The sequence below is a fragment of the Macaca nemestrina genome, chromosome 2, assembly GCF_043159975.1.
Source record: "Macaca nemestrina isolate mMacNem1 chromosome 2, mMacNem.hap1, whole genome shotgun sequence".
Taxonomy (NCBI): Eukaryota; Metazoa; Chordata; class Mammalia; order Primates; family Cercopithecidae; genus Macaca; species Macaca nemestrina.
Window position 1 is genome coordinate 100,828,678 of NC_092126.1, and position 13,706 is coordinate 100,842,383.

Consider the following 13,706-nt stretch of genomic DNA (forward strand, 5'->3'; position numbering starts at 1 on the left):
GGTGCGGTGGTTCACGCCTGTAATCCCAACACTTTGGGAGGCCGAGGCAGGCGGATTACAAGGTCAGGAGTTTGAGACCAGTCTGGTCAATATGGTGAAACTCCGTCTCTACTAAAAATACAAAAAAAAAATTAGCGAGGCATGGTGGCGTGTGCCTGTGGTCCCAGCTGCTTGGGAGGCTGAGGCAGAGGAGTCGATTGAACCTGGGAGGCGGAGGTTGCAGTGAGCCGAGATTGCGCCATTACACTCCAGCCTGGGCAACAGAGCGAGACTCCATGTTAAAAAAAAAAAAAAAAAGAAAAGGAAAGAAAGAAAAAAAAAGAAAGCACAAATATATTGAAATCTCCTGGAAATTTGGCTCTCTCCTTGACCCCAGTAGTGTCCAAAAGAACATGGGAATTTCCTCTTTTTGCCCAAGACTTCCATGATATTTTCCCTGATAATCAAGGAAGGGAGTGTTGGCTGGGACACTTTTTTCTTTTGGAAATGTGGCAGGGGAATATGAATTTCCATAGGCGAAATTACTCTTGTCTGGTTGAGTCTAGACTGTTGATTGGCCAGCATGTTTGCTGGAGCCCACACTGGCACTCCGAGGTGCTGCCTGGACTTATTCTGTGGGCAGGGAAGAAATAACTTGGAACTACATTTTGGGGAAAAAACTCACAAACATGAGCAGTGACAAGGAAGAAGTTTAATAATGAGTAACTTACAACTAAAAGTTGTCAACAGGCTCTTCTCTCCAAATTCCACTGAAATGAGCAAAGCCACTGAACAGTAGTGAAGAGTCTCTGTCATCTGGAACTTAGGGAAGCTACTGTCCATAGATCTGAAATATCAGAGAGGTTGAGACTGATTGAGGGGAAGACTAACAAGCCCTCCATGGACCATAGAAGAAAGCCCTCACCCCTCTCCAGACGCTGCTGCTGATCTCCTGGCAAGCCTCCACAGATAGGCCCAGGACCAGGCACAGCCAGCAAGCTCTCTGGAAATATTTGGGTTTTGGCACGCCAAGCCTTGGCCCCAGCACTGGGTGGGGCTTTGGCTGTTGAGGCCCAGTCTTGGTTACAGAAAAGGCACTGTGTCCCTGTTAACTGCTGGCTGCCCCACCAAGAAACTGGAAAGAATCTCCCCGACTCTGTTGTGATTCCCTCAGCCTGATGGCCTAATTGCCTTTGACTTCTCCTGTTAATACTGAAAATTCAAATTCAAAAAGTCCCATTGCTCAGGCAGAACCTCTTTCAAATGTAAATTTCCTGCCTCCCCAAGACAGAGCAAACAGGGGGAAATGACCAAACTATAATCTGAGAGTTCTTTACTCAACTGGATTATTATTCATCTAAGAACATCTGAAAGACAGTCTCACACGAGCAAAGACCAAAAGGACATCCACCACCAAGTACCTCTCTTGAAAAAACTGCTTGGCGAAGCACTTCAGTAGACTAGGGAATGAATCAAATAAGTAATGCACTCACAAAATCAAGACCACAGTTGACTTAGGCTTCCTTGGAGCTTGGAAGAACCCCTTCCCAAGCTGGAGAGCTGGCTTCTTGGAGGTGGGAGTAGAGGCCCTGAGGGGCTCAGGGGAAGAATTCCCACTGATTTGCAAGAAAGGAATTGGCCACTGTGTACTCATTTGCCACTCAATCCTGTCCTAACCTTCCTCTCCTGTCTCTCTCACAGACTGTTTTTGAAAGGAATTGCCATTCAGAGGACTGTGCCGCGGACCTGCAGCTTCGGGGTAAACTGCTGCTCTCTGGGTATGTCAGTGTTTCCTTCACAGCGTTGTTCTCAGAAGCTCCTTTTCCTTGACCCCAGGCCCGAAACCTGAATGTGCAGATTTCCCCACTGAAGAGGATAAAGAGAGTTGATGGGTTACAATAATATTTTGTGGTTTTAAAAAAATGTATATTACAAAATAATTATAACAAAAGCTTTGTTGGGAAGATTGTTTAGGTTTGGTTTTGTTTGCAGTTCTATATATCTCACAATTTAGCTTATATTTCTAATTTCTGTGAGTATTTGGGGGGTGGCTATTTTATGCTTGCTGATTGTATTAAGTTGAATCATATGAAATTGCCAATATTTGACCTTTTGGACAATTTCATGTGATTCAACCTATTATTATATAAAGATTTATCCCCACCCCCGTCTCTGTGCATGCGTGCGCGTGTGCGCACACACACACACACTTTAACAATAGTGTATGTTTTTAACAACAAGTAACTTTTCTGCGGCAGGAGAGGGCTGAAGAAGAGGGGCAGGCTGTCCTGATCCAAGTGAACAGACAGTCTCTTTATTGTTTCAGGGTTTCTTCCCGCACTACTTGAATCCCCCAAGGCTAAAGGTGAGCTGTACAGCAGCCTTCTGTTTCCTCTTCGCCAGCCTTTTATTTTAGACTTCATTTAGGATGAAGGTGTTGGTCCTAATCATTTAGCCTAATTTCACAGAATGGCTTCCTTTTGAAACAATTCCTTCTGAAAAACTGTTTTAGCCTTGGGGCCAGAAACCCCTCTATTAGATTTATTACCATTTCTGAAAAACAGTCACCAGTTTTGATAGTTATTTTTCAAAATGCATAGCATGTCCCTTACTTAAAACTATGAGAGTTAAGTTTGGATAAAATGAAATGAATATGCCATTATGAACCAGTGCCTACACTAGGACATTTTTTTTTATTGTTATACTTTAAGTTCCAGGATACACGTGCAAAACATGCAGGTTTGTTACATAGGTATACACATGCCATGGTGCCATAGTTGATGGCTGTACCCATCAACCCATCATCTACATTAGGTATTTCTCCTAATGCTATCCCTCCCCTAACCCCCCACCCCCGACAGGCCCCAGTGTGTGATGTTCCCCTCCCTGCGTGCATGTGTTGTCATTGTTCAACTCCCACTTATGGATAAGAACATGCGGTGTTTGGTTTTCTGTTCTTGTGTTAATTTGCTGAGAATGATGGTTTCCAGCTTCGTCCGTGTCCCTGAAAAGGACATGAACTCATCCTTTTTTATGGTTGCATAATGTTCCACAGTGTATATGTGCCACATTTTCTTTATCCAGTCTATCATCGATGGGCATTTGGGTTGGTTCCAAGTCTTCGCTGTTGTGAACAGTGCTGCAATAAACATATGTGTCATGTGTCTTTATAGTAGAATGATTTATAATTCTTTGGGTATATACCCAGTAATGGGATTGCTGGGTCAAATGGTATTTCTAGTTCTAGATCCTTGAGGAATCGCCACACTGTTTTCCACAATAGTTGAACTAATTTACACTCCCAGCAACAGTGTAAAAGCGTTCCTATTTCTCCACATCCTCTCCAGCATCAGTTGTTTTCCTGACTTTTTAGTGATCACCATTCTAACTGGCGTGACATGGTATCTGATTATGATGTTCATTTGCATTTATCTAATAACCAGTGATGGTGAGCATTTTTTCTTATATTTGTTGGCCACATAAATGTCTTCTTTTTAGAAGTGTCTGTTCATATCCTTTGCCTACATTTTGATGGGTTGTTTTTTTCTTGTAAATTTGTTTAAGTTCTTTGTAGATTATGGATATTAGGTCTTTTGCTGTGCAGAAGCTCTTTAGTTTAATTAGATCCCATTTGTCAATTCTGGCTTTTGTTGCCATTGCTTTCGGTGTTTTAGTCATGAAGCCTTTGGACATGCCTATGTCCTAAATGGTATTGCCTAGGTTTTCTTCTAAAGTTTTTATGGTTTTAGGTCTTAACCTTTAACTCTTTAATCCATCTTGAGTTAATTTTTGTATAAGGTGTAAGGAAGGGGTCCAGTTTCAGTTTTCTGCATATGGCTAGCCAGTTTTCCCAACACCATTTATTAAACAGGGAATCCTTACCCCATTGCTTGTTTTTATCAGGTTTGTCAAAGATCAGATGGTTGTAGATGTGTGGTGTTATTTCTGAGGCCTCTGTTTTGTTCCATTGGTCTATATCTCTGTTTTGGTACCAGTACCATGCTGTTTTACTGTAGCCTCGTAATATAGTTTAAAGTCAGGTAGCATGATGACTCCAGCTTTGTTCTTTTCGCTTAGGATTGCCTTGGCTATACGGGTTCTTTTTTGGTTCCATATGAAATTTAAAGTAGTTTTTTCTAATTCCATGAAGAAAGTCAATGATAGCTTGTTGGTGATAGCATCGAATCTATAAATTACTTTGAGCAGTATGGCCATTTTCACGATATTGATTCTTTGTATCCATGAGCACAAACTGTTTTTTCATTTGTTTGTGTCCTCTCTTATTTCCTTGAGCAGTGATTTATAGTTCTCCTTGAAGAGGTCCTTCACATCCCTTGTAAGTTGGATATATTGATATTTTATTCTGTTTATAGCAGTTTTGAATGGGAGTTCACTCTTGATTTGGCTCTTTGTCTCTTATTGGTGTATAGAATTCTTGTGATTTTCTCACATTGATTTTGTATCCTGAGACTGCTGAAGTTGCTTGTCAGCTTAAGGAGATTTTGGGCTGAGATGATGGGGTTTTCTAAATATACAATCATGTCATCTGTGAACAGAGACAATATGACTTCCTCTCTTCCTATTTGAATACCCTTTGTTTCCTTCTCTTGCCTGATTACCCTGGCCAGAACTTCCAATACTGTGTTGAATGGGAGTGGTGAGAGAGGGCATCCTTGTCTTCTGCCAGTTTTCAAAGGAATACTTCCAGCGTTTGCTCATTCAGTATGATATTGGCTGTGGATTTGTCATAAATAGCTCTTATTATTTTGAGATATGTTCCATCAATACCTAGTTTATTGAGAGTTTTTAGCATCAAGGGGTGTTGAATTTTATCAAAGGCCTTTTCTGCATCTATTGAGATAATCATGTGTTTTTTGTCATTGGTTCTGTTTATGTGATGGATTATGTTTATTGATTTGCATATGTTGAACCAGACTTGCATCCCAGGGATGAAGCTGATTTGATCGTGGTGGACAAGCTTTTTGATGTGCTGCTGGATTTGGTTTGCCAGTATTTTATTATGGATTTTCACATCGATATTCATCAGGGATATTGGCCTGAAATTTTCTTTTTTGGTTGTGTCTCTGCCAGGTTTTGGTATCAGGATGATACTGGCCTCATAAAATGAGTTAGGGAGGAGTCCCTCTTTTTCTATTGATTGGCATAGTTTCAGAAGAAACGATACCAGCTCCTGTTTCTACCTCTGGTGGAATTCGGTTGTGAATCCGCCTGGTCCTGGGCTTCTTTTGGTTGGTAGGCTATTAATTACTACCTCAATTTTGGAACTTGCTATTGGTCTACTCAGGGATTCGACTTCTTCCTGGTTTAGTCTTTGGAGGGTGTATGTGTCCAGGAATTTATCCATTTCTTCTAGATTTTCTAGTTTATTTGTGTAGAGGTATTTATAGTATTCTCTGATGGTAGCTTGTATTTCTCTGTGATAGGTGGTGGTATCTCCTTTATCATTTTTTATTGTGTCTATTTGATTCTTCTCTGTTTTCTTCTTTATTAATCTGGCTAGTGGTCTATTTTGTTCATCTTTTCAAAAAAAACCAGCTCCTGGATTCATTGATTTTTTTTGAAGGGTTTTCATGTCTCTATCTCCTTCAGTTCTGCTCTGATCTTTGTTATTTCTTGTCTTCTGCTAGCTTCTGAATTTGTTTGCTTTTGCTTCTCTAGTTCTTTTAATTGTGAGATTAGGGTGTCCATTTTAGATCTTTCCTGCTTTCTCCTGTGGGCATTTAGTGCTATAAATTTTCCTCTAAACTCTGCTTTAGGTGTGTCCCAGCAATTCTGGTATGTTGTGTCTTTGTTCTCATTAGTTTCAAAGAACTTATTTATTTCTGCCTTAATTTTGTTATTTACCTGGTAGTCATTCAGGAGCAGGTTGTTCACTTACCATGTAGTTGTGCAGTTTTGAGTGAATTTCTTAATGTTGAGTTCTAATTTGATTGTACTGCGGTCTGAGAGACTGTTATGATTTCTGTTCTTTTGCATTTGCTGAGGAGTATTTTACTTCCAATTACGTGGTCAATTTTAGAATAAGTGTGATGTGATGCTGAGAAGAATGTATATTCTGTTGATTTGGGGTGGAAAGTTCTGTAGATGTCTATTAGGTCTGCTTGGTCCAGAACTGAGTTCAAGTCCTGAATGTCCTTGTTAATTTTCTGTCTCATTGATCTAATATTTGACAGTGGGGTGTTAAAATCTCCCACTATTATTGTGTGGGAGTCTAAGTTTCTTTGTAGTCTCTAAGAACTTGCTTTATGAATCTGGGTGCTCCCGTATTGGGTGCATATATATTTATGATAGTTAGCTCTTCTTGTTGCATGATCCCTTTAACATTACGTAATGCCCTTCTTTGTCTTTTTTTCATCTTTGTTGATTTAAAGTCCATTTTGTCAGGACTAGGATTACAACCCCTGCTCTTTTTTGCTTTCCATTTGCTTGGTAAATATTCCACCATCCCTTTATTTTGAGCCTATGTGTGTCTTTGCACATGAGATGGGTCTCCTGAATACAGCACACTAATGGATCTTGACTCTTTATCCAGTTTGCCAGTCTATGTCTTTTAACTGGGGCATTTAGCCCGTTTACATTTAAGGTTAATACTGTTATATGTGAATTTGATCCTTTCATTATGATACTAGCTGATTATTTTGCTCATTAGTTGATGCAGTTTCTTCATAGTGTTGATGGCCTTTACAATTCGGCATGTTTTTGCAGTGGCTGGTACCGGTTTTTCCTTTCCATGTTTAGTGCTCTCTTCAGGAGCTCTTGTAAGGCAGGCCTGGTGGTGACAGAATCTCAGAGCATTTGCTTCTCTGTAAAAAAATTTCCTTCACTTATGAGGCTTAGTTTGGCTGGATATGAAATTCAGGGTTGAAAATTCTTTTCTTTAAGAATATTGAATATTGGCCCCCACTCTCTTCTGGCTTGTAGGGTTTCTGCAGAAAGATTCACTGTTAGTCTGATGGGCTTCCCTTTGTTGATAACCCAACCTTTCTCTCTGGCTGCCCTTAACATAATGCCCTTAACATTATGTGTCCTGGGGTTGGTCTTTTCGGGGAGTCTCTTTGTAGTGTTCTCTGTATTTCCTGAATTTGAATGTTGGCCTGTCTTACTAGGTTGAGGAAGTTCTCCTGGATAATATCCTGAAGAGTGTTTTCCAATTTGATTCCATTCTCCCCATCACTTTCAGGTACACCAATCAAACATAGGTTTGGTCTTTTCACTTAGTCACATTATTTCTTGGAGGCTTTGTTCATTTCTTTTCATTCTTTTTTCTCTAATCTTGTCCTCATGCTTTATTTCATTAAGTTGATCTTCAATCTTTGATATCCTTTCTTCTGCTTGATTGATTTGGCTGTTGTTCCTTGTGTATGCTTCATGAAGTTCTTGTGCTGTGTTTTTCAGCTCCATCAGGTCATTTATGTTCTTCTCTAAACTGGGTATCCTAGTTAGCAATTCTTCTAACCTTTTTTCAAGGTTCTTAGCATCCTTGAATTGGGTTAGAATATGCTCCTTTAGCTCAGAGGACTTTGTTATTACCCACCTTCTGAAGCCTACTTCTGTCAATTCATCAAACTCATTCCCTGTCCAGTTTTGTTCCCTTGCTGGCGAGGAGTTGTGATCCTTTGGAGGGGAAGACACATTCTGGTTTTCGGAATTTTCAACCTTTTTGCACTGGTTTTTCCTCATCTTCGTGGATTTATCTACCTTTCATCTTTGATGTTGGTGACTTTCAGATGGGGTTTCTGTATAGAAGTACACTAGGACATTTTAACTTATGATGGTACATGATCTTTCATTCACCAAAGGAAAGTAATACTAAGATTCCTTTTCTTCAGTTTGAGTTTACTGGAGGAAGTTGATGTACACACACACACACACACAGACACAAATACTTCTCCAAACCACTTAAATATTAATTAGCATTACTTTTATTTAGGGCAAATGTGGTAGATTAAAATAGCACATGTTTTGCCAACCTTACGAAATTACTTAAAACTCATGGAATGGATATTGGAATTGTTTCACATTAGTATGAAGGACCTCCTGGGATTATTAGAGAAACTGACTTTAAAGAAGGTTCATAAATTTGCAGCTCATTAATTTTAATTTTAAATAGGCCTTCCAAAAAGTGTTTTAGGGAAAAAATAACAAGAAACAAAAATATATGGATTTTTTTTGTCTTGAGGCAGACTGGGAATGCTGGAAATTTATTTTGGATCATAGAAAACCTTCATGTGGTGGGAAAATGTTCTCCTGCTCCAAGGTCAGATAATAAGTTAGGAAAGTCCTAACACTCTTGCTGCCCATTAGTGGATGATCAAATCCATCTCTATTGAATTGTGCTTTTTTAATATTAAGATGTAAAATTCAAGGCTCAGTAAAGCACCTTGTGGCTAAAGCTGCCTCCACTGCCCCAGTCTGGCCTTTCAAGTGTGGTCAGAACCAGTTATGCTCTGTAGGCACAGTAATCAATAATGCTTGAACAACTAGTGTGGTGGCCAGGACCCAGACCCCCATATGTATCAGCTACCAATTGCCACAAAAAATGCTCCATAACAAATCACCCCAAAGCTCGATGGTATGAACAGCAATCACTGATTCTCATGGATTTTCAGGTCAGCTGGCCCAGGCTGGATTCAGCTGGACCTTGGCTGATTTATCCATGCATCTAGGTTCAGCAGAGGGTAGGTTCTAGGCTTGGGTGACACCATTCAGCTCTACTCCCTGTGTCTTTCTTTTTCCTTTGGAACCAGTGGGCAAGCCTGGGCATATTCTCACAGCATAGCAGAGATATAAGAAGGCATGCAGAAACGTGCAAGGACTCTTAAGGCCTGGGCTTAGAACTGGTGCACTTTTCCTGCAGCCTTATTCTATTGGCCACAGGAAGTCGCATGGCCAAACCTAAAGTCAAGGGACATAAAGTTAGTGAGAGGAATTTCAAAGCCGCACAGCAAAGGGCCTGAGTATAAGGAGGAGGTGAAGACTTGGGACCCATAATGCAATCTACTACACTATATAAACAGTAAGGTAGCCCTGTCTCTTATCCTGATGCCTTGTTGTTATCAGGGCTATTTCAGTCTTTTTGCAATTCCATCTCCATGGAATTCAGACATGAGAGCTGGAGACTGGGTAAGAAGATTTTCTGAACCTCCAAAACAATGCCTTTGGACCGAAGCTCTCAGCCTCGTCTTAGATTGGGTTATTTCTCAGAGGACCCTTGGCCTCTCAAAATAGCCTTTTGGCTGAATCCTCCATTAAAGAAACCTTCGTTATACTTTTGGGCCCATAGCTGTTCTCACAGGAGCCATCGGAGAAATGTTCATTGATACTTGGATAACGAACCTTTGGTTCAATTACATGGGATTTATCCAGACCTTTGGTATTTACTCTTCAGAGCCAGGGACAATGTGAGGGAAGGTACAATCAGTTAAGTGCTAGTGGAAACCAGGGTCTGAATTTGGTTGGCAGAGGCGTAGTGGCTCCAAGCAGAGGTGAGCTGCTTTGGTTATCATTGAACTCTCTTGATTCATTCTTGTCTGGGATGGAATGTTCCCTCCTTCCTTGTTCAAGCCGGGCAGGTCCTAGGCACTGGGCTGCAGAAGTGAGCAGTATGTGGGCCCTGCTCTCCTGCTGTGAGCAGAGCAAGAGGCTGGGTGATAGTGGTACCACACGGTGAGTGCTAGGTGGGTTACTCCAGGGCTCTGCAGCAGCTTCCAAGAGGTGGTGTTGAGAGAAATGAGGACTCAGGCATTCTGGACAGAGGGAAAATGTGAGCAGAAGTATGGAGAACAGGACTCCCATGAAGATCTGCAGGTGTCTGGAATGAAGGAGGCAGTCAGGAGAACGCAGTGAGGAGAAAGGGAGAGAAACCAGATTGTGGAACACTTATGAGTCTGGACTTCATCTTGAAGCCAATGGGAGTACAGCCAAGTTGTAGTGTAAGTGCATTTAACCTAACAAGAATACAGCCAGGAGGCCAGGCGCAGTGGCTCTGCCTGTAATCCCAGCACTTTGGGCGGCTGAGGCAGATGGATTGCTTCAGCTCAGGAGTTTGAGACCAGCCTGGGCAACATGTCAAAACTCTGTCTCTACAAAAACATACAAAAATTAGCCAGGCATGGTGGCAGGCGCCTCTAGTCCCAGCTACTTGGGAGGCTGAGGTGGGAGGATCACTTGAGCCTGGGAAGCGGAGGTTGCGGTGAGCTGAGATGGCACCACTGCACTCCAGCCTGGGTGACCGGGGAAAAAAAATGCAGCCTGCACACTCCAGGAGCCGGGGTGGGGAAGGGAGAGGAGAATATTGAGATGGTATAGGTCATATGGCCTTCTATTCTGCTCAATGAAAGTATGTTCCAGCTTGAGTTTTGAGTTTGCTCCTGTCTCCATCTGTCTCAGTTCCTGCTTCCCTGCCTTGGGTAGGTCTGTGGGGCAGCTACCCTTCATCCCAGTGCAGGAGTAGCCTTGTCAGGGTTGGACTTACGAGAGATGTTGTGCTGATTTCCCCCATGGTGCCCCCGGAAGGGCTTCACAAGGCCAACTTGGACACAATTTTTGCTTTCTGTGATGTCTTTAGAACTTAGCTCTCCTGTTAGCTGTGACCTCACTCACTGTATGAAAAGTTGAAGCAAATGGGTCACAGAAAAAGATTTCTCTGATGACTTTGTAGACAGTTGGTCCACGGTGTTGTGGCCGGAGGCCTCTGAATACCCACCAGACTGAGGAGCCTTTGTGTTAAGACAGAGGGAAGGACATCTGGGAGTGATTGGGTCACCCAGAGTGGCCAGAGATCAAGCCATAGGAAATGCTGTCTGTGACCAGGATTCATGGATGTTTTTATTTTCCTCTCTGGAGAGCATGAATTCTGGCAGGCCTGTGATCTCTTAAAACAATCAACTCTTCAATTAGAAGTTCATGATCTTTAATGGGCTCGAGCCCAGTTCCAAAACAGGCCATTGTCAAAACGTCTAGGAACAGGGATGAAACTTGTTTAAAAGTTTCTACTAAACAGGACTGAAAATTCCATTTGTAAAAGGATGCAACTATGTTTTGTCTTTTCAAATACTCACAGTACCTAAGAAAGCATCACATATGATAAAGAAAAAGATATGGCAGGTGAGCTTTAAAAAAATTCTTTTTTTGATGCATTCTATCAGAAATCAGTGGAACATTTCAGTGCTGTCTGGTTAGCCAACTGCGATAAAATAAGGACTTTTAAGGGAGATGAAAAAACACAGCAGGATATCTGTAAAGCTAGAACCATCTGGTGGCAACATATAATTGTCCTATGGTTGTAGCCTTGATAATGCTGTTGCCATGGGGGTTGGGTGGTGGGGTGAAGTGCATTTCCCAAAACTGTTGGCTAGCTGAGGGATGGGAGCTCCATCCTGAAAACCAGTCTTCCAGAGGGGGATCCCCAAACCCAGAGAGCTATTCTGAGTTTGAAACAAGTTGTTCTTCTCAAAAGTGGCAGAGTGGTTAGAATCAACTGCACAGCCTAGGTCAAAAGTGAAGTTTGTCTTGTTTTATAAAGCGAAAGACACCCTTGTTTAGTGAGCACTGTCCAAGCACTAGATACCCCACTGAGTACTCCATATACATAAAAGCACTGAAGTATCTTACCGGCTGCATAACCTTGAGCAAGTTGCTTAACATCTCTGCCTGTTTTCTCCTCTGTGAAATGGGGAAAATAACAGCAGCACCTTATAAGGTTATTTTGCATATTAATTAATTAATAAATATTCAAGTGCTTCTAAAAGTGCTTAGCATATAAGCAAACACTCAGTAGTGAAAACTAGCATTATTATTTCATTTAATCCTCAACAACACTGATATTAAATATTCTTATACTTTTTTTACTGAGGGTAGTGCAGAGGCTCAGGAAGGCCAGGTTACTTGCTCAAGGCTCATGCTGTACGGGAAAATTAAAGCTTGGAATGTCTGATTCTACGTCCTGCTCATCTCCTGTACATTGTCTTCTGTTGTCTCTGGGTTCAGCTATCAGCTGACTCTGGACCAGAGGTACTAAGGCTGGAGACCTTGGGGAAAAAGTCCTCCTCTCTGTGAAAGCCCCACTGCAGAGAGGAGGTAGATGGGCAAAAACTCCACTAGCAAAGATAGCTGCCATCCCTCCCCTCCATTCTCCCATGTGCTGTCTGATCCAGAGGCCCTGTTCAATAGCTTTTCCCCCTGGAGACACAAGCGATCTGTCCTGCTGTGTCCAGTAGCCACAGTGGACACTTTTAAGGGAGGTGAAAAAACAGTGGCGTCACTGTGGCTGATGTCCAGTGGCATCATCAGTGGCAGTCCTTGCATTGAGTCAGCACGTTCTTTTTTTTTGAGACAGAGTTTCGCTCTTGTTGCCCAAGCTGGCAATGGTGCAATCTCAGCTCACCATAACCTCTGCCTCCCGGGTTCAAGCGATTCGCCTGCTCAGCCTCCCGAGTAGCTGGGATTACAGGCATGTGCCACCATGCCTGGCTAATTTTGTGTTTTTAGTAAAGACAGGGTTTCTCCATGTTGGTCAGGCTGGTCTCGAGCTTCTGACCTCAGGTGATCCGCCCACCTCAGCCTCCCAAAGTGTTGGGATTACAGACATAAGCCACCGCACCTGGACAAGTCAGCACATCCTTTATCTGTGTAGGTTGCATTTTCTTTCCTTGGAGAGCCTCAGATTCAATGGTGGGTTTGTGGCTGGCATACCAGCAGTTTCCTAAAATGTAATGTCATCACTGTTATTATTATGATATGAGGGAAGGTGAATAGGAACTCATCAGAAACCTGGAAAATGTTGCCAGAACATTAGCCATGTGATTTTTTTCCCCTTCATTGTCTGCACCAGCTCTGAAGAAAAAATGTATAAGTTTGTTGATTTGTAGTAGCTGGCTTTTTTTTTTTTTTTTTTTTTTTTTTTTTAATGGAGTTTTGCTCTTGTCGCCCAGGCTGGAGTAGAGTGGTGTGATCTCAGCTCACTGCAACCTTCGCCTCCTGGGTTCAAGCGATTCTCCTGCCTCAGCCTCCCGAGTAGCTGGGATTACAGGCACCCGCCACCATGCCCGGCTAATTTTTGTATTTTTTCAGTAGAGATGGGGTTTCACCATGTTGTCCAGGCTAGCCTCGAACTCTTGACTTCAGGTGATCCACCCACCTTGGTCTCCCAAGGTGCTGGGATTACAGGCATGAGCCACTGCGCTCGGCCTAGCTGGCTTTAATGGTTGCTGTTTCTGGAATCTCTGGCTATAGGAATGGATTTCTCAATGGTATATTCTTGAAAGAAAGGCAAAATGCTCAAGCAAATGGAACCTTTTGAATAAGAGTTGACAGATTGCTCATCCTTGCCCTCCTTTCTCAGAACGAGTGTTTGCCTTTGCTCTGATGTGGGCCTTCCTTTTTTTTTTTTTTTTTTTTTTTGACAAAGTCTCACTTTGTTGCCCAGGCTGGAGTGCAGTGGTACTATCTTGGCTCACTACACTTTCCGCCTCCCAGGTTCAAGCGATTCTCCTGCCTCACTCAGCCTCCCGAGCAGCTGGGATTACAGGCACTCACCACCATGCCCAGCTAATTTTTATATTTTTAGTAGAGATAGGGTTTTACCATATTGGCCAGGCTGGTCTCGAAATCCTGACCTCAAGCAATCCACCTACCTTGGCCTCCCAAAGTGCTGGGATTACAGGCATGAGCCACCACACCCAGCCTGATGTGGGCTTTCTAAGAGG

At 42.4% G+C, this 13,706-nt stretch overlaps 1 protein-coding gene across 2 annotated transcripts in view; it reads left to right on the plus strand.

Moving 5' to 3' along the window:
* LOC105480186 (integrin subunit alpha 9) overlaps nucleotides 1–13,706 on the plus strand; it is a 387,973-nt gene that overhangs the window by 206,476 nt on the left and 167,791 nt on the right. For both annotated transcript variants that reach the window (XM_071091443.1, XM_071091444.1), the window contains one exon: nucleotides 1,681–1,757. In XM_071091443.1, the coding sequence (XP_070947544.1) occupies nucleotides 1,681–1,757 (77 nt within the window). The remainder of the gene's footprint in view (nucleotides 1–1,680; nucleotides 1,758–13,706) is intronic.